The following is a 22,096-nucleotide window of genomic DNA, read 5'->3' on the forward strand; positions in this document are numbered from 1 at the left end:
TCCCTGGCCTGCCCCCCCGCGGCCCCCTCACAGCCTGCCTCCCACCCCAGAGGGCCCTGCTCCCTTCCGGCTGGGGGAACCAATCCCCCTTCTAAGCCTCGCACACATACCAGAGCTCCAAAATACAGAGAGCCACGCTTGCTGCACCTGCCAGGAGAAACAGACAAATCCGAAATCCTGGAGTGTGGCGGGAGCAGGATTGCAAGGGGTCCCCACAGTCAGCCCCGGGCCACCTCCGCGGCCTGGAGCGAACACTCAGAATTCAGCCACTCTGAGAGCAGACCTGAGTTATGAAGCTCAGGTGTCACCGGATGTGCTCTGTGGGCCTTCCTAGGTGCCCTCACCCAGGTGACACGGGACACGGGTAGGATCTCTGCCCCCACACCGAGTGCACGGAGGCAGGCCCAGGGGCGTCAGGGGACCCGGAACCACATGAGCATGAGGCAGAGGAAGGAGCCTAACAGCAAGGGGATAAAGGCCCTGCAGCATCGGGGGCTCCTCCTTCCCGAGCAGCATGGCCACTGGGGGCGCCCAGAGCACAGAGCAAGAGGAGGGGTGGGGCTGGGGGGGCATCTGGCCTGCATGCAGGCTCCCGGCCCCAGGCCCATGCCTAGGGCACTAGAGGAGGAGCCAGGGAGGGCTGGGTACAGGGGGAGACGGGGCAGTGCCGCATGCCAGTGGGATGACCTCACTGTGGCGGGGGGGGAGCAGCCAGCCAGGAGCCTGCCCCATGAAGGCACCCCTCCCCGGGTGGCAGCCCGAAGAGGCTGAGGCTGCTTCAGGCCATGGAGTGGCTCGTCGTGCTGCGATGGACTGGTAATGTCTGCACAGACAAGGCACGGAGCGTCCCCGTGGCAGGACTTCCCCTTTTCCCCGTGATCGACAGCAACAGTCCTGCAAAGTGCTCCGGGAAAGAAGGGCTCTGCGACCAGATCCAAGTGCCGGCAGGCTGTGGGGCACCCCCACTGAGGAGCAACAGCACCCACGCCTGGGCCACACGACGGACCGTCCCGTGGTGCTCAACAACTCCCCGGAACTCCAGTCTGGGGCAGGTCACTCTGCAAGGGAAGGCTAACCTTCCAGGGCCTCGGGGACAGGAAGCGTCTGGAAACAATCACAAAGCCGTGAAAGCCAGGAGCTGGGGGCTGCCACAGTCCCCCTTCACGCCCGCTCCAAGGAAATGAGCGCCCCCAGGTGAGAGCGCTGGGAAGCCAGAGGGCAGGGCTGAGGAATGTGTGCGGCCGGTCCCCAGCTGGTGAGGGCGCATCCTTCGCCAAACGCACCAGCACCCATGCGGGGACGAGTGGACGCCCGCGAGGCAGAGCGGGGTCTGGGGCCGGGGCCACAGCAGGGTTGTGCGCTGGGCCAGGGAGGCAGACAGCTGTGCGGGAGGCGGCGGCCTCGAGGTCGGGGTGTGGGGCGGCACTCTGGGCGTGCAGGAGGGAGGCGAGCGTGCATTAGGGTCTGTCCGGGAAGAACATGGGCCAAACAAGGGAGGCAGAGCTTTGCGAGGCACGCGCTGGGCACGGCACGGCCAGTTCTCCCACTGCGCACAGCAACCCACAGGGGCTTGCGTGCCCCCCTTACAGAGCAGGAGGCCCTCAGCCTCAGGGATCCCACTGCTCGGGGCCCCAGCCAGCACCAGGTCACAAGGTCACCAGGGCAGCGGTGCCCATCACTGGGGAGACCACGTCACCAAGTCGTGCGCGCGGCTGGCACCAGAGATGAGACCCAACCTGTGCCGGTCTCTAGGAAGACACGTGTTTGCCTCTGCTTTGTTTCTGACACTCTGTATTTTCTGGCCCAAAGTCGAAGACTAGGTAAGGACTGAGAAATGGTCCCCAGAACCTACCTCCAGTACCCACCTACGACAGAGGAGGCACGCACAGATGATCCGCACACCCCCACCCCACGCCTCCTTCCCCCGCCCTAACTGCCAGTATTTGGGCTCAGCCTCCATCCTCCTCCAGCTCCCAGGCAGCTCTGCACCCTGTGTGCCCCACCAGGGCTGCGCATATCCATGCAACGGGCACCCGTCTGGGACCCGCCCCGCTGAGCTCCCAGCAGAGCTCCCAGACATTGGGCTGACCTCCATCGAGCCCCCTGACCCACTGCGCTGGATGAGGAGAAGTCACGCCCCGCAGAGCAATGCTCCCCTGGAAAACAGCTGCGGAAGGACCACTTGGGCTCCGGGTGACCCTCTCCCCCACCAAGCTGTCCCACCAAGCTGTCCACCGGACGCCGCAGGGCCAGCCCAGCCCTTACTGAGGCCTGTTCTGGATGTTAAGCCAGCCACAGAGCCCGGTGCTCCCAACCGCAGCTTTGCAGCCCCGGTAGTAAAACTAGAAAATCAGCAGGAGCGCTTCACTCAGCGGACAGGGTAGGAGTACGGGATGGGGCAGAGCAAAAGAGAGAAACGTCAGGGCGTAGAGGACAACATGGAGTAACCATGGTCTTGAAAACCTCATGTCACAGGTGTGAGTGTGTCTGTGGGACCGCACAGGAAACGCGTTTCTTCCCGTAGGTCATGGTCCAGAGGCAGGAAGCAGACGTCCCTCAGAGGAGAGCCGCGTCTGTGTGCGCCCAGCTCCCCGTTCCGCAGCCGGGGGCGAGAGGGCAGGGGCAAAGCAGAGGGGAGGCAAGTGCAGCTGCAGGGCTGTGATATTTAGAAAGCTGTCCCCGCGTGGCCACACCAGCGTGTGCGCGAAGGAACAGAAACGGCCCCAACCCTGGCGGCGGGGACAAGGAGGGGGGCATGGCGGGAGGCCCCTGGGGCCGAGGGATGAGGAGCAGCCCGGCCGCGGGGGGTCTCTGCTTCCTGCCCGCCGGTCAGCCGGGCCAAGGGACTCACCTGGGAGCGGCTCCGGGCCGAAGCCCTCGGGGGACAGGGCCTGGCAGGAGAAGGTCTTGGCCACCGCCTGCTCCACGGGCGTGAGGGCCAGGGCCTGGGGCCCGCCGGGGCCGTGGGCCACACGCTGCAGGTCACCCAGTTTGCGCCTCACGACGGCACGCAGGTCCCGCCACTTGTGCTTGAGGTCCACGATGTCGCGGCGGCAGTAGCCCAGGGCGTTCACGGCCTGCAGGATGCAGCTCCACACACAGTACCTGCGGGCCGGCTCGGCCTTCAGCAGCCCCGGGCCGAACAGCAGCTGGTGGTGCTTGCTGACCTTGGACACCAGGACCTCCGTCTCCTGTGGGCAGAAGTTGGGCTTCCTCTTCTTGGCCCGCGTGGCACTGGGCCCCGCCAGCCGGCCACGGGCCCCACGGGCGCAGTCCTTCCTCGGGCCAGCAGCGGGCGGCGAGGTGGGCCCCGGCGCCCCACTGCCTTCAGGAGTGACCCCTGGCCCTGGAAAGGCACCAAAAGGTGGGTGTTGAAGGCCTGGGCCGGTGGGGGTGGTGGCTGTGGCGCTGGCCTCATCTCTGGCTTCGGCTTCAGGACACCGCTACCCGCTCCCAGCTACCGCCCCCTCCCTGCGAGGCATCCAGAGGCCCGGGTCCGAGTCCTAGCCCTGGGACTGCCTGACGGGCGCCCTCAGCCTTCCCGCCTAGCCGAGCGCACGTGGAGGACAGGAGCAGGAGGGCAGGCAGGTGGCCGGGCCCGTAGCCTCCACCCTCTGCCCCTCTGTGCCCCCACAGCCTCCTGCTCCTCCGCTCACAGGGGTCCCTGGGCTGGGCAGGCACACAGTGCCAAGTCTTCAGGCCTCTGCCCACATGGGAGCTTTGTCAGCAGTCAGCCTGTGCCTGCCGGAGGCAGGGGGACCACCTGTAAGGGCAGAAGAGGCAGCTCCCCCATGAGGCCACGGGTTCCCAGACGCGAGGAGAGAGCGAGCCCCCGACACTGAGAGCCCCTGAGGGCAGAAGGATGTGTGAGCCTGGGGAGCACTCAGAGGTCAGCAGCCCCGCCTGTGCCCGCCCAGGTCCCTGTCAACTGGAAGGCTGCCTCTACAGAGGCCCACATGCCCTCCCCACACTAACGCACACACCAGGGACCCGCTCCCCCTACAAGAAGCCAGGCTCTGGAGCAAAGGGTCCACGGGAACTCGTCCCACAGGCTGAGCCTCCTCCCTGGATCCCACAGGGCCCTGACGAGCACTGGTCATCACACAACAGCCTCCTGCCACTGGTCCAGCCCTGCCATCTGCCGTCCTCAGGGAAGGGGAAGGCAGTCGGGGGGAGGGTGCAGGCCAGAATCCGTGCTGCAGCTTGCCCCCAGCTCAGCACGCCTGGGCTCCCGCCTGCTGGCCCTCCCTCCTCAGCGCTTGGCATCTCAGGGTGGCCTTTCCCAGGTCCCCCCAGATCCAGCACCCAAGCGGAAGTACCTCGCTTCCTGGCCCTCGGGCCTCTGGGCGTGCCCGCCGACCCCAGATCACCTTCCCCGTCCTGGCCCACACAGGGGTCCTGCGGGCTGCTCTCTGGCGACAGGCAGGGGAAATGGCGGGTTCCGTACTCGGTCCGACATTCAGCGCATTCTACAGACAGCAAGGAACATCACAGTTACACCCAGCCTGCCCACAGAGCAGCACAGGGTGCAGATGGCAGAGCAAGGCCCCACACGGGACAGCAGGTGCCCTCAGCCCTCCAAGCATCCACACCAAGCAGCTCCACTCGGGCCCACCTCGTCCAAGAAGCCCTCCCAGACTGCCACATCCTGTGCAATAGCCGCTTGGGCTGAAGACCAGCACCGAGTTCAGAACTTTAAACATTCCAGACCTTTCTTTAAGCCACGATTATTCTAAAAGGTGACCCCAAAGATGAAATCCCCTAGAGCAGGGCTTCAGGTGTGGCCCACAGACCAGGCCAGGCCTTCGATGGATGTTAGCTGTCTGCGACAGATGATGAACAAAAATGGAGAGTAAGGACTTTGGGATGTTGACGACAATTCGAAATCACCACAGCACCCCAGCATGGCATCATTCTGTTTATAAAAATGTCATTCCGTGGCATACTGGGAGTGAAAACATAAGTAAAACACACCCTTCCTGACACTCGGCTGCAGGGCTGAGGAGCAGCGGTGCTGGGCACCCGTGTGGCCTCCTCCCCATACCCAGCCCCGAACTGGCCCCGCACGGGGTTGGACCCCTGGACACTTCATTTTCTCATCATTCTCATTTATTCAAAAACACGTCCTAGACACGTTTTGCCAGAATTTGTCAACCCTAAGACACATCTCATAAAAACGTCTTGCCATCTCTGAAAGATGTGCCTTTCAGTCCATGGCCCTGGGCCATCTGTGTGACCTTGTTTGCTCTGGAGCTCTCTGGAAGGGCAGTTTCCACGGAGCGAGCTCTAGGAGGCGATGGCTGACCTGTCTGAGCACACCCATAGCCGCCCTGAAACCCAGGGGACACGGCCTGTCCAGGGCCAGTCCCGGCACCGAGCTCCTGAAGGGGTGGCTCCTTCTCGGAAAAGGCCTTGGACTCGCATCTGCCCAGAGAAGGGAGAGCCAAGGACACCTGTCCAGCTTATGCTCTCGTCCCTCTGTGGGGGGACACTATAGCCCAGCATGACTGGACAGAAGGACTGGCCCAAGCAATCCCCTTTGGACCCCTCGGCCATCCTCCGCCTCCAGGCAGCAAGGACCCGAAGCACACAGGCGGCCCACGGGGCTCCCGGCCGGACTCGGTGGGAGGCTCCATCCCCCTCACTCCCAGAGCCTCCCCCGTCCAGGAAGGATGGAGAAGGAAGGGCAGGGTAGCTGGCTGGCTTATTCGGAGATGGAGGTTCCCACGCTGCAGACAACTGCAGCAAAGTGGGTTTCCAAATCAGACTACGAGAACACTCCTAGGTGTCCAGGGAGGCAGACACGGCCCTGGACAGTCACAGCACGTGAGAGAGAGGCCCACTCTGTGGGTCTGAGGGTCTGACCATGAGCCTCCAGGACAGGGACCATCTCCCCACAGGGCAAATCCTTTCCCCTTCCCTCTTCCGGAAGGGCTGGTGGGGAGCCCATGGGACACGTCCTCCCGCAGACAGCTGCGCCAGGCTCCCCTGCGGCCACTTGCCCAGACCAGTGTAAGGAAGAGGCACAGCTATCCAGGTACCTGGCGAATGGGGTCACCATCTGCTTCAGAGCCCCCAGAAGCCCCCCCATGGGAGCAGGGAGGCCAGGGGCCCAGCTGGCAGCCCATGTCACCACCCACATCACCACCTGATGCCCTCCCCATGCTGGCACCTGGTCATGGAAGTCCAGGCCCTGCCCACCTCCTCCTGGTTACTCCACGTGGTCCAGACGCCTGTGGAGGGGCCGGTCTGGTTCACCCTCCAGAATCACACGACCCTTGAACTTTGAGGGGGGCCTGAGACAATTTTCTGATTTAAAATACACACAGTTACAGGGAAAAGTTCAAACGCAGACAAATACAAAGAAATGATAAAGATCATTTGCAATTACAGCACCTGGAGGTGAACGCTGTGACCACGGGGTTGGGGGTCTGGCACAATTAGAAGACTCTGGACACGACTTTGCTTTACTTCATTCAGCACACCTGTCACCACATCCGGACACGTGCGGAGGCCCCCCAGCGACCTTCGACAACTCAAGCTGATGCCCACATCTCAGCCGCCTCCCTCAGCGAGGTGGTGACGGCGCTCCTGCATTCTCCGTCCACGACCATGCCGCAGCCAGCGCCCCTGCCCACACCTCGATGCCGTCCTAGCAGTCCAGGAAGAGGCAGGGCCGGGCCAGGAGCGGGAAGGCGGCGGGGTCCGGGAGCAGCCGCGCCCTCGCCTCCGGAGCGAGCCAGCTCCGCCGTGGCCCAGCAGTGTGGGCACTCTGCCCCCTTCAAGTCTGTCTCTCGGGGCGGTGGTGAGACTCAGCCGCATTTCCTACCTCTTCACAGGGCTGGTCCCTTTGTAGAAGATTTTTAGGTTTTCCTTTGATTTATGTGAGTTCTTTATGTATTAATAACCTGCCAGTTGGCTTTTTGCTGTGTTTTTGCTGCAATTCTACCACAAAGAGATCACCCTAAGCTCCGCATAATTACCTACAGGGTGCATGAACCCCACAGTGCTCGGGGCACAGCAGGTCCCAGGTGGTGGTGGCCTCTCCTGCACAGATGGGGGTCCCCGCCCGGCTCCAAAGTCCCGCCCAGGGGGCAGCCCCTCCCCGGGAGCCTTCCCGCATCACCCCGCAGAGGAAAGAGTGAGGAACCAGCAGCACCAGGCCTCAACAACGGTCAGCAAATCAGGACAATGTAGGTCCTTTCCCGACAAAAATGCAATTAACTAGATATCATTTTTAAGAGAACTAAAAAAAAATACATACATTTGGAAACCATGAACTACGGTTCTAAATAAATCCTGAAGGGAAAAAATCATTAAAAAATTAAAAATTAAAAATAAAAATAATTCCTGAGTCAAATAAGAAATCAAAATGGAAATAAGAAAACACAACTGAATTGGGGCACCTGGGTGGCTCAGTTGGTTAAGCGACTGCCTTTGGCTCAGGTCATGATCCTGGAGTCCCGGGATCGAGTCCCGCAATGGGCTCCCTGCTCGGCAGGGAGTCTGCTTCTCCCTCTGACCCTCTTCCCTTTCATGCTCTCTCTCTCTCATTCTCTCTCTCAAATAAATAAATAAAATCTTTAAAAAAAAAGAAAAAAAGAAAACACAACTGAATTTTAATTTAAAAACACTGCTCTCGGGCGCCTGGGTGGCTCAGTTGGCTCAGACTGCATTCGGCTCAGGTCATGATCCTGGAGTCCCTGGACTGAGTCCCGCATCGGGATCCCAGCTCACCGAGGAGCCTGCTTCTCCCTCTAACCCTCCCCCCTCTCATGTGCTCTCTCTCGCTCATTCTCGCTCTCTCTAATAAATAAGTGGATCTTTAAAAAAAATAAAAATAAAAATAATAAAAAAATAAAAACACTGCTCTCTTCTGAATGTCTGTCACTCAACTAATGCAGTGACCATTTGGACACTGATAATCTCAAGTGTTTTTACTACAAAAGAATAAAAACTAAAAAGGAAGAACGTAAACATCCAACTTAGGAGTTAGAAAAATAAAACAGCATCAACTCCAATAGAGAAGGAAGAAATGAAAAAGTATGAGTGGAGATCAATCATACAGTAGAAGGTATCAAGAAAGTCAGAAATCAGTTCTTACAAAATTGCCAAGCCTCAGTCAATACTGATTATAAAAAAAAGAAAATAGAAGTACAATTAAGCCCTATTAGAAATAAAAAAGAGGATGTGATGCAGATATGGTGACCATTAATAAAACAGCAGCCACCACAATGGTAGACCTTGAGCAGCCCTCAGCCTTCGTGACAGCCCATGGCTGGGCAGGGGCAGAGCAGGGCGGGCAGACCCCACCAGGCCCTCCAACACACCACAGTGCTGCCCCATTGACAACCATCAGCTACTGTCTACACTTTATTTCAACAAATTCGAACAGTTAAGTGAAGGAGACATATGTCTCAGAAAACACAATTGAAAGAAGAAGAAGGTAGCGGGAGGGGAAGAATGAAGCGGGGGAAATTGGAGGGGTAGACGAACCTTGAGAGACGATGGACTCTGAAAAACTAACAGGGTTCTAGAGGGAAGGGGGGTGGGAGGATGGGTTAGCCTGGCGGTGGGTATTGAGGAGGGCACATTCTGCATGGAGCACTGGGTGTTATGCACAAACAATGAATCATGGAACACTTTATCTAAAACTAATGATGTAATGTATGGGGATTAACATAAGAATAAAAAAAAAAGAAAACACAATTGAGCAAAACTGACCCAAGAAGAAATAGAGAACCTGGATAGTTTTTACAACTGGAGAAGTGAACTGCTAGTCAAAAAGCGCTCCACGAAGGAAACACGAGGCCCAGACAGTTTTATAGCAAAATCCCAGACACACTAAAGGAATGTGTAGTCCTATTCTTCCAAAAATTCACGCGTAATATAAGCACCATGTCAACCAGCATCATAGAGGCTCCGACCAGCTCAGGAAGGCGAGAAGAAGAATGGACGCATTAGGGAAAAAGAGAAAAAAATGTCGCTATTTACAAATGATACCATCCAAACAAAAAAACGTAAGATTCCACAAATTATTACAGTCAATAGAAGGAGTTTAGCAAAATATAAAGTCAGTGAACAAAAATCAATCACACTTCCCAGGAAAAACATGGTTCCTTCCAGAAATAAACTTCGAGAGAAAACCAACAAACCAAACAATGGAGGAGAATCCCGAGCTTCAGAGAGACTCGAAAGGCCTGTCAATCAACGGCAACACGCGCGCGGAGCCCCCACGGTGTCAGAGGTGCCAGGGCGCACCTGACCCAGCACTCTAGCGGCTCTCTGGTTGCGCACATTCGCTCCTTGCAGAGGTACGGGGACGTGTCCACGCGGGAGGCATGCTGTGTCTGGGACTCACCGCCAAATGACACAGCAGCAGCCCGAGGTCACAAGGGGCTGGGCCGGCCACAGCGGACTCCTGATGAGGTGGACTGGGCAGCACTGGGCTCAGTACGTCATTGTGTCTACTTTTCTGTGTTTAAAATTGTTCGTATTTAGGAAGTTTAAAAATAAAGCATTTAAAAATTAAATAAAATCTCTGGACTCTTCCTTTTTTAAAAAACCAATTGTTGCTTACATGTACCCGCCACAAAGATTTGGAAAGTGTAATACTCAGAGTGGTATCTCTTCTAGTAGCAAAAAACGTGGGGTTTTTTTTGTTAAAACAACCTTAATAAAAGATGTGTAAGATCTTGATAATGAAAGTTATAGAACTTTACTGAAAAACATGAAAGAAGATCGGAGAAACAGAAAGACACATATGCTCACGGGCTGGGAGCCCACCAATGGTAAAGATGCCAGTTCTCACCACATTCATGCAGCGGATGCATGAACCTGCAGCCGAAACTCCAAGCCTGACAAGGGGATTCTAAAAGGTGTGTTGTGAACAAAGGGCCAAGAACACCCAAGACATTTCTGAGGCAAAGCAAGCAGAGCAACTTACCGTGAAAAACATCAAAAACGGTAACTGAAAATTAAGGCGGAATTTTGCACAGGAAGGGAAAAACTGACCAAGAGAAGCTACACGGAAACATCACTTATCGCAGCACTCTGGTTCTGCGGGTCTGTAGGAAGGGGACGGCACTTTCAATAAACAATCCCAGGACAATGTGTGGTTCAGAGAGAGAAATACGGGGCAGCTCTCAGCCCTCCCCGCGCCCTGCCCCATAAACAAAGATCAAACCCCGGTAATGGTGACAGAAGACTTACAGACGGACAACAGTCATATCAGCTTCAGAGGAGAGTAAACGTGGCGCCAGGATCATCTCATGATAGGATTCATCACACTAGTCAGAAATGCAAACCAGGCAGGAGGGACTGGCACGCTCAAGCAAGAGCCACGATGGAGAACTCAGCTCGCCAAGAACGCGCGCTCCCCAACAGGCAGGTGCCACACCGAAAAGCAGGCCCCGACTGGACAAAGACGCACAGGGCAAGAAGACAAGGGTTTCACTTCCAGAATACATAAGGAAACCCTGCAAGTCAGTAAGAAGATGGCAAAGCCTAGAAAATAATAAAGAGAGTCCGCAGGAGGAGAAATGGGTCCATCCCATTGGTCACCAGAGAAATGTAAATGAAAACCCAGAGACCAGGCCTGCCCTCAGACTGCAACCGCTCACCATCCACCACCGGCCCCCACTCAGCTGACGAGGCTGGGGCACCAAGGGCAGCCCAGACAGTGCCAACAGCCCGCCGTGCTGCTGGGTGACAGACACGCTCCCTGGCCCTCACACATGGACCAGGACGGGCGCCACACAGCCACGGAGCAGGGAAACAAAAGGGAACAGAGACCTGCAGCATCAGGGACTCGGGAACCAAACCAGCAAACGGCAGATAAGATAAATCCTACGGTTCCATAAACAAAGTTCTGAGACACGCACAGCCAGCAAGGCCTGGTGTGGGGACACAGCCCGTCAGCAAGACCCGGCCGAACAGCAAGGAAGCCCGGAACACAGCCCTCAGGGCGAGGGCTGGGAAAGGGAGGCGACTTAGAAGTGCTTGAAGGGGATCCCTGCTCTGCCCCGTACCAGCTGCGTAGCATTCCCGACCCCGCCCTGCCTCAGTTTCCTCCTCTGTATTTGCAAAAACAACGCCTACCCCGCACTGTCATCAGGAAGACCAGGCCAGACCATCCATCCGCTCTGCCACAGGCCAAGCCCCCAGGCACCTCCAGACCAGCTCGGTGCACCTGCTGAGGCCCAGTGTGGTGCCAGAATGACCGCAGACACCAGGTCAGCCCCTCGGCAGGGCAGCCTCTCCCAGTGAAGTCTCCCTTGGTGCTGACCCAGTCCAACACCAACCACCCCGCCCCGACGAAGGCCAGGTCGCTCACCCCTGGCCACAGGCAACACTGGTCACACAGAACCCACCTACCCCTGCTACCATCACGACAGCAGAGACCCACCTACGGCCACGCCCCACCACCCCACCAGCACTGCGAGCCACTGTCATTACCTAGGGGCTGATAGCCTTGCCTGGAGGGTCCCCCAAAAGGGCCATGGCTCCCCGGGCCACCACTGCCAGCGATGGATCCGTAGGACATCTTCTTACAGACACCAGGGCCACTGCCTTCCCACAGAGCTGGAGGAGACAAAAACCAGGTCGGGAGGGAGGAGAGGAGTTAGTGCTCAGATTCGGGGTGCACTCGGGCCCCTGCCCACCCCGCCCGCCAGCCTGGCTCCACTTCACCCTCACCCCAGGCGGCCCCATGCCCACACCTCGGCTCAGCCGGGTTCCTCCCGGCCCCAGGGCAGTGGCCCCACTGAGCCCCTTCAAGGTACCCTCTGGGACAGGCACTGGGAATAACCCCTCAAACACTGCAGTGGCCCCAACCAGAGCCCCAGTGCCCTGTGCTCTCCCCTGCATGAGCCCACCCCTGCCAAGCTGCAACCCCAGGGGCTTGAGCCACCTGCCCCTCTCTAGCTCCAGCTCAGTCCTTCTGAGCCACACAAGATGGCAGGAGGGCTGGGGGCAGGCTGCCGGGGCTGAAACCACCTCGACACTTGGTCCCAATGGAGCTTGGATGAGATACTGACCTTCACCGGCCTCATCTGCAAAGCCAGGGTAATGAGAGGACCTGCCCCCAGGCAGGCCGTGCAGAGCGGGTGACACACACTGACAGCGGCACTCAGAACACCACCACCTGTCTCAGCACCGAGCACGACACTGGCCGGGAGTAGCTCGGCATCCCGCCCGCCCGATCTGCTCCACGGGGGAACCACGGCTCCAGGATGGCAGTGGGGACCTCGCCAGCCTGACAAGTGCCCCCTGGGGCCCTCCAGGGTCATCGGTTTTCGGGTGTCTGCAAAGGAGCCGCTGAGAGCAGGCAGAGACTTGCCCAGCGTCTGCCTGATCGGCCACATGCTAGGGATGCCAGCACGGCTCACGCAGTGCTCCCAACAGGCCGGGCTGGGCTCCCTGCACTCCGCAGCCATGGCTCGACTCGGCCGTGCAGAAGCCTAAGTGAGAGGGCAGGATGGTGACCCAGGTGAGCTCCTGGGTGGCGAGAAGCAGGCCCACATTCCCGGGGTCGGCGGGGGCCCGCAGAGCAGGCTGCCCGGCCGTGCTCCACTCCGGCGCTGCCTGGGCCGGCCCAGCCCCTCCGCAGCTAGGAGTTCCCCAGAACCCCAACAAGCCTTGGCTTATGTGAATTACATCCGCCAGTATTTACTGCGTGACAAATTAAAACGAAGTTTTTAAGAAAGTAACAGGAAAACCGCTACCTGTTAAATAAATATCTTTATGAAACAGAGCTGCGTTTTCCCAAACAAAACAGTTCAGCGAGAAGAGCCATAGCAACTGACTCTTGGCGGCTCAAGGGACACGCTGGTTCCCACACCTGCTTCCAGAGTCTGCTGTGATGCGACCCTGGTCCAAGCGAACGACAGAATCAGGTCCCACACAGGGGAGCTGTCTGCGGGGCCCCAGGGACCCCTGGCAGGGACTCAGGGTCTGCAGACTCTGGGGAAAGCACATGGTTTTCCTTACCACGGGTCCCAGGCCTTGAATCCCCACCACCCACCCAGGCCGCCGTTGGACCTCCCTTTGCTTTCTGGACGCTCCTGGGGGAGATGGGCAGCCCGGGGAGGGGCAGAAACAGCTGGTAAGGAGTGAGGAGGCAGGGGTGCCGCCAGCCTGGAGGAGGGCAGGTCTCTGCGCAGAAGTGGGACACCTGCGTGCTCACCAGCACCTGGGAACACGCCGGATGTGGAAGACGGAGCCCAGGCCTCATGCGGACACAACGTGGAGGAAGCAGCACCGGGAAGAACAGCATGAAGTGTTAAGTGCACAGCGGGCACCCAGAGCCCCGGCACGCGCCCACGCTTCCCTGCACGCCTTACACAGGCTCCACGCCGTCCTCACGAAGACCTGGAAGGAGACCCCACTGTTGCCTCACGTGGCAGAGGACGAGGACACTGAGGCACGAGCAGTAAGGCACCCAAGGCCATGCAGCTGGCAGCCGGCAGAGAAGAGCTTGGGATCTGGCAGGGCAGTGCCCGTGATCTCACTGCACGGCCTCTCCGAGAGTGAATCCAGGTCACCCGGCCCCTCGCCACCATCCTCAGAGCCAGGAGGCACTGCCCCAACACCCAACAGGCCACTGTCGGCGCCCAGAGAACACCAAGGCGCTGAGAGAGGGCACAGCGGGCAAAAGGTGCAGAGCTCAGTGGAAGGGTGCTCGGGTGGCATGGGGGATACCACCAAGGAAGCCGAAGGAAACACGAACAGGTGCGGAAGCCAGGACCAACCGTGCCCCCACATCCGAGGGACAGCAATCGTGGGGACAGAGGCCATCCAGGGAAGGGGATGAGTGACCCAGAACTCGAGGCCACCGAGCAGAGCGCCATGCAGCATGGCCAGAGGGGCCTGCCCTGCGGGGCACGCGGGGCACACGGGCCACAAAGACAGAACCCGAAACCACGGTGGCCCCAAGCAGCACAGAAGGCACTTCCAGGCAGGGATCGGGCCCTTCCCTGTCCTTCCCATCCGGCAGGGATAATATAGGAAAACAGGCAGGCACGACCACCTGCGGCAGAAGCAAGGTGAAGGATCCCGGGGCGGGGGGCGGGGAGGGGGAGGGAGGGAGGCCTGGGGCCGATGCTGTGCCGGGGCCAGGAAGGTAACCAGCTTACGGGGCAACAGAAGGTTCCAGAGAGACTTCCTCGGGGAGAGAGGGAAGACTGTGGCATCTAGACACAACCAGGCTCCAGGGAAACACGGTGAGCAGGAAATGAGGCCGATCCTGGTTCACCTCGAGGTTCAGCCCCCAGCAGCAACTGCGCTTAGGAAAGGCCTCATCTACCTGCCCACGGTAGGATGCAGCCCAGAGCAGCACTGGGGAAGGGAGGGACCGCGTGTGTGCATGTGTGTGCATGCTCAAGCATGCACGTGTGTGCTCCAGCATGTGCGTGCATGTACGCTCAAACCTGTATGTGCATGGGTGTTCATGTGTGCTAGAGTGTGCACATGCGTGTTCCAGCGTGCACGTGTGCTCCAGCATGTACGTATGCTCAAGCGTGCACGTGTTCAAGCATGTGTGTGCGTGTATTCGTGCGTATGTGCTCGAGCATGTGTTTGCATGAATGTTCATGCCTGTGTGCTTGAGCGGGTGTGTGTGCAAGCACAGGCTTGAAAGCACACGTCCATCAGCTTGCAAGTCGATAAATCATGCCTAACTGTTGAAAACCACACAGCAGCATGACTGAGCACATTATCGAGAGCAGAGACCCGCTATCCAGAGATCTGTAGGGTCAGAAGTAGCTAACTCTGGGGAGAGGAAGAAGGGACAACTCTTCTGTCTCAAACAACCTTGTAGGGCTCATTTATTCTCCAAACTTTAGACAGGTATCATCTTAAGATACAAAGCTTCACTTGTAAGATTCCAATCAGATCATCATCCAGAAAGAGGAGTCTGGAAACAAGAGTAGGGTGGACAGGCTGCGGGGGTGTCTGCCTTGAGCGGACAACCCGGGCAGGGACCCAGCACTCTCCTCAGATGTCTGGAGGCGGCCCCAGAGTCACCGTGTTGTCCTGGGGGGCTACCAGGAGCCCAGGCAGGCACCCGGGAGGCCTAGGCACACCTCTGCAGATACACCCTGGGGGCCCACAGCACACTGGGCACTGCATCCAATGTGAACAAGGTGGGCCTGGTCCCGGCCTCGGGGACGTGAACGTTGGTTGGGAGCCAGCCAGAATGTCCTGTGATGAGGGCTCCACCAGGAGGGCGCAGGGACCCGGGGGGCACGGCTAGACCCCAGACTGGGCGGGCCTGGCAGCCCCCCCGAGGAAGCAGCCCAGCGGGATCCAAGCCAACTGGGCTTGAAGGGAGAGGCGCAGGGGCGGCTCTGGGAAGATGGGAGCACACAGAGTGCCCGGGCCGACTAGAGGAAGTGACAGAGGCTGGGACTCTCCCCAGCCCAAGAGCTCTCCACGCACCCAGTGCAGGCAGGGCAGCAGAAAGGGGCAGAGGGGCCGCGGGGCAGAAGCAGGCCGGGGGGCCTGCCCTCAGCTGTGCCCCACCAAGCAAAGGGCAATGAACGGCGGGTCTACTGAGGCAGGAGAGAGAAAAGACCCGCAGCCTGCCACCTCGTCTGACTTGCAGTCTCATTTTGCTGTGCCCAGAGCACATGTTGCCGGTGTTTGCTCAGCAGACCGGGAGGTGGAGGCTGCCCCAGTACCAGAGCCACAAAGAGGCCCCAGCCCGAGGGCCAGAAACACGGAACCCCAGCACCTGCCCTCTGCCCGCTGCTCTGCGCCCGAGCCCCTGGGGGCCTGGAACCCAGCAGCGCCCCCCGCCACAGGCAGACGGTGAGGGGCCGCGGGCACACAGCCAGGCCCCCCAGGTGCCCTGTGCCCCGGCCATGCTGGCAGCTTCCTCCACGCTGCTCCTGCTCACCCACCCGCAGCTGCACAAAGGCCGTGGCAGCCCCCCGTGGCCTGGGTGGGCGGAAGCTGCAGCAGGGCCAGGCCGGAGGGCTGGGTGGATGCTGACAGGCTGCAGGGCCCAGGAACGGCCCTGGACGCCCTCAGAGCTGTGGGACGGAGGCCACGGGAACAAGGTCAGCTCCCTAAGGCAGCCTCCCACCAAGCGTCTTCCTTGAGCCAGGCCTGCCAGCCTCCTCCGGCCTTGTGGCCCCGGGCTGGCGCTGGGCTCTTCCCCGGCCACCTCCCCTTCCCCACCCCCCAGCAGCCTAAAGGGAGCCATCCGTCCCTGCACTGCCCAAATCCTGATCTGAGGGCAGCAGAGGAAGCGGACGTGCCAGGGAACGCCCCAGCAACGCAGCCCTGCCCCCAGAACAAAGGCCCTCGGCCCAGGAGGAGGGACAGACTGACAGTGGGACGCCTCTGGACCCTGGTCAGGAGGGAGCACCCGGATACAGCTCCAGGCTGGGGTCCAATGACCTGGGCGCCAGGGCCAGGGCTAAGACAGGGCAGGTTCTGCCCCGGACGGGCTCCCAAGCGGGACACAACCCTGCCTGCAGCTTTCGTCCATCAGCCTGGGGCTCTCAGGGGCAGTGAACTCCCGAGACGACGCTGACCTTCCTAGAAGCAGACATGGAACAGTATTTTCTAGACTAGGGTGCCCTAGAACAGGCCCTGCTCCCCTCCAGCTGAAGGGGACCCCAAAGATGGAAAACAGGTCCTTCCCAGGTGGGGTCCGTTTCCACATCTGTAACACGGGCACTGCCCAGCCCTCGGGGGATCAGAGGGAGGAATGAAACGGTTCATCTCGGGTCTTCATTCAGTGGACCTGACCTGCACTGTGAAGGGGACACAGCAAAATGAGCATCACACTGTGCCATCTGCCCTCAGGGGCCTCGTGCTCCAGCTGGGGACAGACGAGGAGGGATGACGCACCATCATGGGGACCTCCATCCCGAGCACCCTGCCTCAGTCCCACCCAGACCTCGTCCTGCTGGCAGCCCTGGGAACCTGGCCCTCAGGCCTGTGCTCTGGCCTGGGGTGCTGTCCTTCACCGGAGTCCTCCCTCCTCTCTGCCCCGCACCAACCCCGGGGCTCACCCTGCTCTCCCTCCCCTGCCCTTCCTCCCCAGCCCTGCACAGCCACAACCCTGCTTAATCCGGCTTTCGAGGTAAGACCTCACGGGGTCCCCACCCACCCTCCATCCCGTCCTCCTCTGGCCACGCTGCCAGGCCACAGCCCCGATCACGGGGTTATTCTGCTGCTCTGCAGCTCTCTGTCCTTTCTGTCTCCACCCCCCTGAACCAGAGCAAGCCGAGCAGGCTCGGAGCAGCGTGACATGACGCAGGCCATACCCAGAAAAGTGCGTGACACACAGAGCAGCAAACAGGCCCTGGCGTTCCTCGACGCCCTCCGTGTGCGGAGCGTCGGCGGGGGGAGGCGGGCTCGGAAAAGAGCACAGCGCTCCAGAAGGAAAGCTGGCTGTCCCCCCACCACCACCACCCGGATCCCCCTGCTGAGAACCACCATCCGCTCACCTGGTCACACGCGAGGCCCCACCGAGGAAACCCGCGGAGAGGACACCTGCAGCCCGCACCACCCTGCATGCTGCTCCACCTGGGGCCCAGCCGCCAAGCCCAGGAGGCCCAGGCTGTGTTGCTTAGAGACCACAGCGCTGCCCCCAGGGAGGGCAAGGCTGGAGCCAACAGAGATGCCCGGTCCCACCCACACTGCTCCAGGTGGATGCTAAGCCGCCCAGGCTGCCTGATGATCGGAGGGCCAGGCGGACACCATGAGTCAGCCCCTGCAAGAGCCGTCAGGGGGGACTGTCGCCATCTGGACCCACTCTTCCCTCCACGGGCTGCTGCCCACGGGCCCACCAACATGCTTCAGCCACACCAACGTGCCCGCATGGGTGCTCGAAAGCCAAACCAGCCCAGAGACCCTGGATGAAGGCCTCGACATCGCAAGACCAGGCTACCCAACAGATCCGGCACCAAGTCCGCTCACACCTGGCAGCAAGACGGGACTGTCACGTGGAAGATGTCTGGGACATGTGTGTGGTCGCGGGGGCCTCGGAGGAAGACAGTCGGCGGTCGTGGGTTCATGGGAGCAGTGGAGTCACCTGTGCCGGGGACTCCCGGATCTAATCAAACCCCGATTTTAAGATGAGAAAACTGAATTCAGAGAGAGAAAGTGACTTCTTCCAAATCACAGACACAGGCAGGATCTAGGAGCAGACCCGCCAACCCACCGTCGCTGCAGCTGCTCCCGCCCACCCTTCCCCGGCGCCATCTCGGCAGCAGGCACCAGTCTCAGGTCCACCTCACGCGGGTCCCCCTGCCGGACCACGAGCCCCTCCCCCGCCCCGCCCCCGCCCCGGCATCACCTCTGCCCCAGCGGGAGCTTGGAGTCACCTGTGTGAATTCCGTTCTCACAGTCCAGACACGGACATGTGCATGCACACAGCACTGCGCACACGGCTGTGTGTGTGTGACGTTCATGACTGCCCAGCTTTGCCCCCACACAGCCGCTCACAAGCTCTGCCCCGTGAATACGAACACGACCCTCAGACGAGAGTGTCGCATCTGCGGGACTTTCCCAACTGTGATCGCCACACCGTGCACGCGTAAGACACCATGTAGCCAAGGACGAGGGAGGATCGCAGCTGCGGCTCACGGTCAAGCCGTCCAGAAAGAAACGTGTGTGTGTGCGCACACGTGGACACACGGAAGGAAGAGCCACTGCGGGGAAGGGTGCTGTGGTGCACGCAGGATGTCTGTTAATCTGGTGACTCTTCTTTAAATCTAGAATTATCACGTCCAAAAATATTAAGTTAAAAATAAAATTAAAACTCACTGGAGATTTTTTTAAATCCTAGAAGTAAATCTGTACGAAAGGTACAGGATCTGTATACCAAGAACTGAAAGCATCACGAACAGAAGGTGAGGTGCACGGAAGTGAGCGAGGATGCCCCGTGTCTGTGGTCGGGCGCTCGAGACTGTGGGGATGTGGGCTCCGGCGTTGGCACGGACATGTTTTATGTGCTTCCTAAAACCAAGAAGTCCCTCCCATTTTAAACAGAATCTATTAAACGCTCTTAGAGAAAAAAAGAAAAAACTAAAATTAAGAAATTTCTAAAAAAAAACCCAAACAGTGAAAACACTGCATAAGAACATCAATAAGATACATTTAAAGCAGTGATCAGAGGAACTTCATAACACTAAACGTTTCGTGACCAAAGGTGAAAGCAAACTGATTCCTCAGCTGAAAGGTTTAGGGGCACACAGCCCCATCTTCTGAGAGCTGCTTACCGAACGCCCGCTGAGCGCGGAGGGCGGCGCACCGGGAACGATGTCTGCTTGTGTGGCCGTCGCCTGCGTGCCCTCGGTTGGGAGCGGCCGCGGCCGCGCCGTCTGTGACCACAGCCCCTGTGAGCCCAAAGCAGCTCTCACGCTGGGGAGGCCACACCAAAGCGACCGTGCGGGAACACAGCCATCTCTGAGACCCGCCTCATCCCCGGATCCCCTTTCCCGCGAGCTCAGTTTGATTTTCTGTCATTCACAGCCCAAGATACTTTAATTAATACACCTACGCTTAAAAAAAACGTTTAAGAAAAACAATATAATAAACCAAAGGTAACCGAACAAAAGAAACAATATAAATAAAAGAGTATTAACGAGGTAGAAGATAGAAAAACAGCAGACCTAATAAAGCAAGATCTCGTTTTCTAAAATAATACTAACGAAGGAGACAGCCGGTAGCTAACGCACTCAGGAAAAGAGGGAGGAAGCACGCCTGTGCAACATGGAAAATTCAAAGGGAAGAATCATCCCTGAACCAGAACAAAGGTTGAGGGAGCCTAAGGCCCCACTTGCAAATCTTTATGCAAATCAGTTGTAAAACCCCGATGAAAGGGGCTATATCTTAGGAAGTGAAGTTTACCGAAAAGTGACCCATCAGAGGCAGCCTGAACAGACGAGTTTGGAGAGAAGAAATAGAAGCAGTTATCGTAAAGCCACCCACAACGACACCAGGGCCAGACGGCTGTGCGGGGGATCCCGCCACATTTCCAATGCTCCGTCAATTATTCCAGGGGGCTGACGATGAAGGGAGGCTTCCTGATGCTTTTTAATGAAGCGTGTAGAAAATCGGTCCCAAAACCTGATAAACACAGTCCAAACACAAATGGCGAACCACTTTTGCCCTGATGCAAAAGCACCAAATAGAATCCCAAAGAACAAAATTCAGAACCCCAGTTGCTTATTTTCCCAGGAATGCAAAGCATATTCAACATGAGGAAATCCACTAGCCAAACAGACCAGACCACCTAACGGACCAAAGGGAAAGGCTTGCGAGCTCCCCACAGACGCCAACCACATTCCTGACGCAAGCACTGGAGAACGTTCTGGAAATGATGAAGTAAATACCCGTTAGCAAAAAGGTCCGGGGGGGCAAGGGCACCTCCACACCCGGCACCACCCAACTCCACTCTGGGGGCACCGGCCAGGGCAGCTGGACAGCAGGGGTCATCACGAGACGACAGACAGCTGGAAGCGACGGTCCCTCTTTGTCACGGGCACAACGGCACACTCGCCAAACCCGAGTTGCGAGTTCGAGTATGGGCAAAGAAGCTCACGTACAGAGAGCAGCAGCCTCTGCGCACGCACACGCCCAGCGAGACGCCGGGCCGGCAGAGAAACCCCGTTTGCGACGGCAACAACGAAGTCTGAGCGCCTGGGAACACATTTCCACGCACGTGAACGGACACAGGAAGCATCGCTCACGGGAAACTTCAGAATGCTCCAGGAAGAAAGGCAGATCTGCCCCCACGGAAAGACATGCCTGGCTCTCGGACAGGACCACCCAACCTCATGAAGACGTCCATTCTCCACCCTGACCAAAACACCAACAAGCCTCCTTCCAGAGCTCAGCAGCCTGACGGGGAGTTCCCAAGGGAAAGCCACAGGACAAACAATATCCTGGACAAGAGCAAACAGACCCCCTGGAAGGACCCCTCTCCCCAGACCCGCGATGTCCCAGAGAAGGAAGCGCTGGTGCGGGCTGTGACACCATGGGTCCAGAGCACAGCCCACTGACCAAAGGGATCCCACACAGAAACTACACGTGTGTGAGTCCACCTTGCAGGACTGCCCGGAAGAAGCAAATCCATGCGAACAGAAAGCACACAGGTGCTTGCCAGAGGCTGGGGGCAGAGGGGTCTGAAGACAGGGTGCTGTCCTGTGACGGGGGCTGTGGCGGCCCGAGCAGTCCCCGTGGTCCCGGCTGGGTCTGGGCCTTCCTCAGACCGCTCGGGGGTGTGCGGTTTCTTTCAGGCTGACAGAAATCTTCTGGAATTGGAGAGTGATGGTGGACACACAACTGTGAGCAGACCAAAAACCGCCGAACTGTCCATTTCCAAAGGGCGAACTTCAGGGCATGGGAAGTCTACCTCAGTAAACGCCAGAAAGCTCTATAACTAAAACTCTGTGCGTGAAAACATAAACCAGTGGAATGAGAAAGTCTGAAAACAGGCCCCAGGATGTAATAAATGGGGCAACTCAAATCAAAGCAGGCTCGTCTAACAAGCGGTGCTGGGACATCTGGTCAGCCGTGGCGGATGACAAAGGGGTCCAGGCCCACCACAATAAAAGAACATGTTCCAAATGGATCATGGCTTCTCGGTCCAAGATCAAAGGGTCTGAGGAAATTAAAAGTTGGGCTCCTGTAACCGTGTGCAGGGAAGCTTCCTAGGCAGGATGCAACATCCCAACGCTGCAAAAGGAAAGACCACCCACGTGACGGACACCCGATCCTCTCCTCATCCAGGCCTCTGAGAGCAGGCGCTGCCCACGGCCCAGCTCCCCAGGGATGCTCGGGGACCACACGGGCTCCCTGCAAAGGCCTCAGAACGTCCTCTAACTGGAATAAGTGCTCCAGCCACTTCCCCGCTCTCTGCTGTCACAGGGACGCTCGCCAAGGCTAGTCAGCTTGTCTTGTGGGCTTGTCGGGGCTCAGCCCCCACCCCTGCATCTGGTTTCTCCCTGCTCTTCTCCCCTCCTCTGCTCCTTCAGGCCGCCTGGCCACTCGGACTCCCACCTTCTTCCTGACATTTCCCTCCTTCCCCTGGCCACGGCACCATGGGGAGAAAAGAGAGGGGAGGGCAGGCCCC

General features: G+C 58.6%; 1 protein-coding gene across 13 annotated transcripts in view; it reads right to left on the reverse strand.

Moving 5' to 3' along the window:
• Window positions 1-22,096, reverse strand: part of LOC115938940 (t-SNARE domain-containing protein 1) — a 153,559-nt gene that overhangs the window by 104,049 nt on the left and 27,414 nt on the right. For 12 of the 13 annotated variants that reach the window (XR_014144461.1, XR_014144460.1, XM_081816640.1 and 9 more), the window contains exons 2-4: window positions 11,458-11,583; window positions 4,320-4,469; window positions 2,852-3,346 (exon numbers count right to left, since the gene is read on the reverse strand). Coding sequence is in view for 11 of the 13 variants with exons in the window: in XM_081816640.1 (XP_081672766.1) it covers window positions 2,852-3,346; window positions 4,320-4,469; window positions 11,458-11,545 (733 nt within the window). In the remaining 2 variants the exon portion in view is untranslated. The remainder of the gene's footprint in view (window positions 1-2,851; window positions 3,347-4,319; window positions 4,470-11,457; window positions 11,584-22,096) is intronic. The other variant, XM_081816634.1, reaches the window with a different exon arrangement.

The sequence above is a fragment of the Leptonychotes weddellii genome, chromosome 4 (genome assembly GCF_054177405.1).
Source record: "Leptonychotes weddellii isolate Sample4059 chromosome 4, ASM5417740v2, whole genome shotgun sequence".
NCBI classification, from domain to species: Eukaryota; Metazoa; Chordata; class Mammalia; order Carnivora; family Phocidae; genus Leptonychotes; species Leptonychotes weddellii.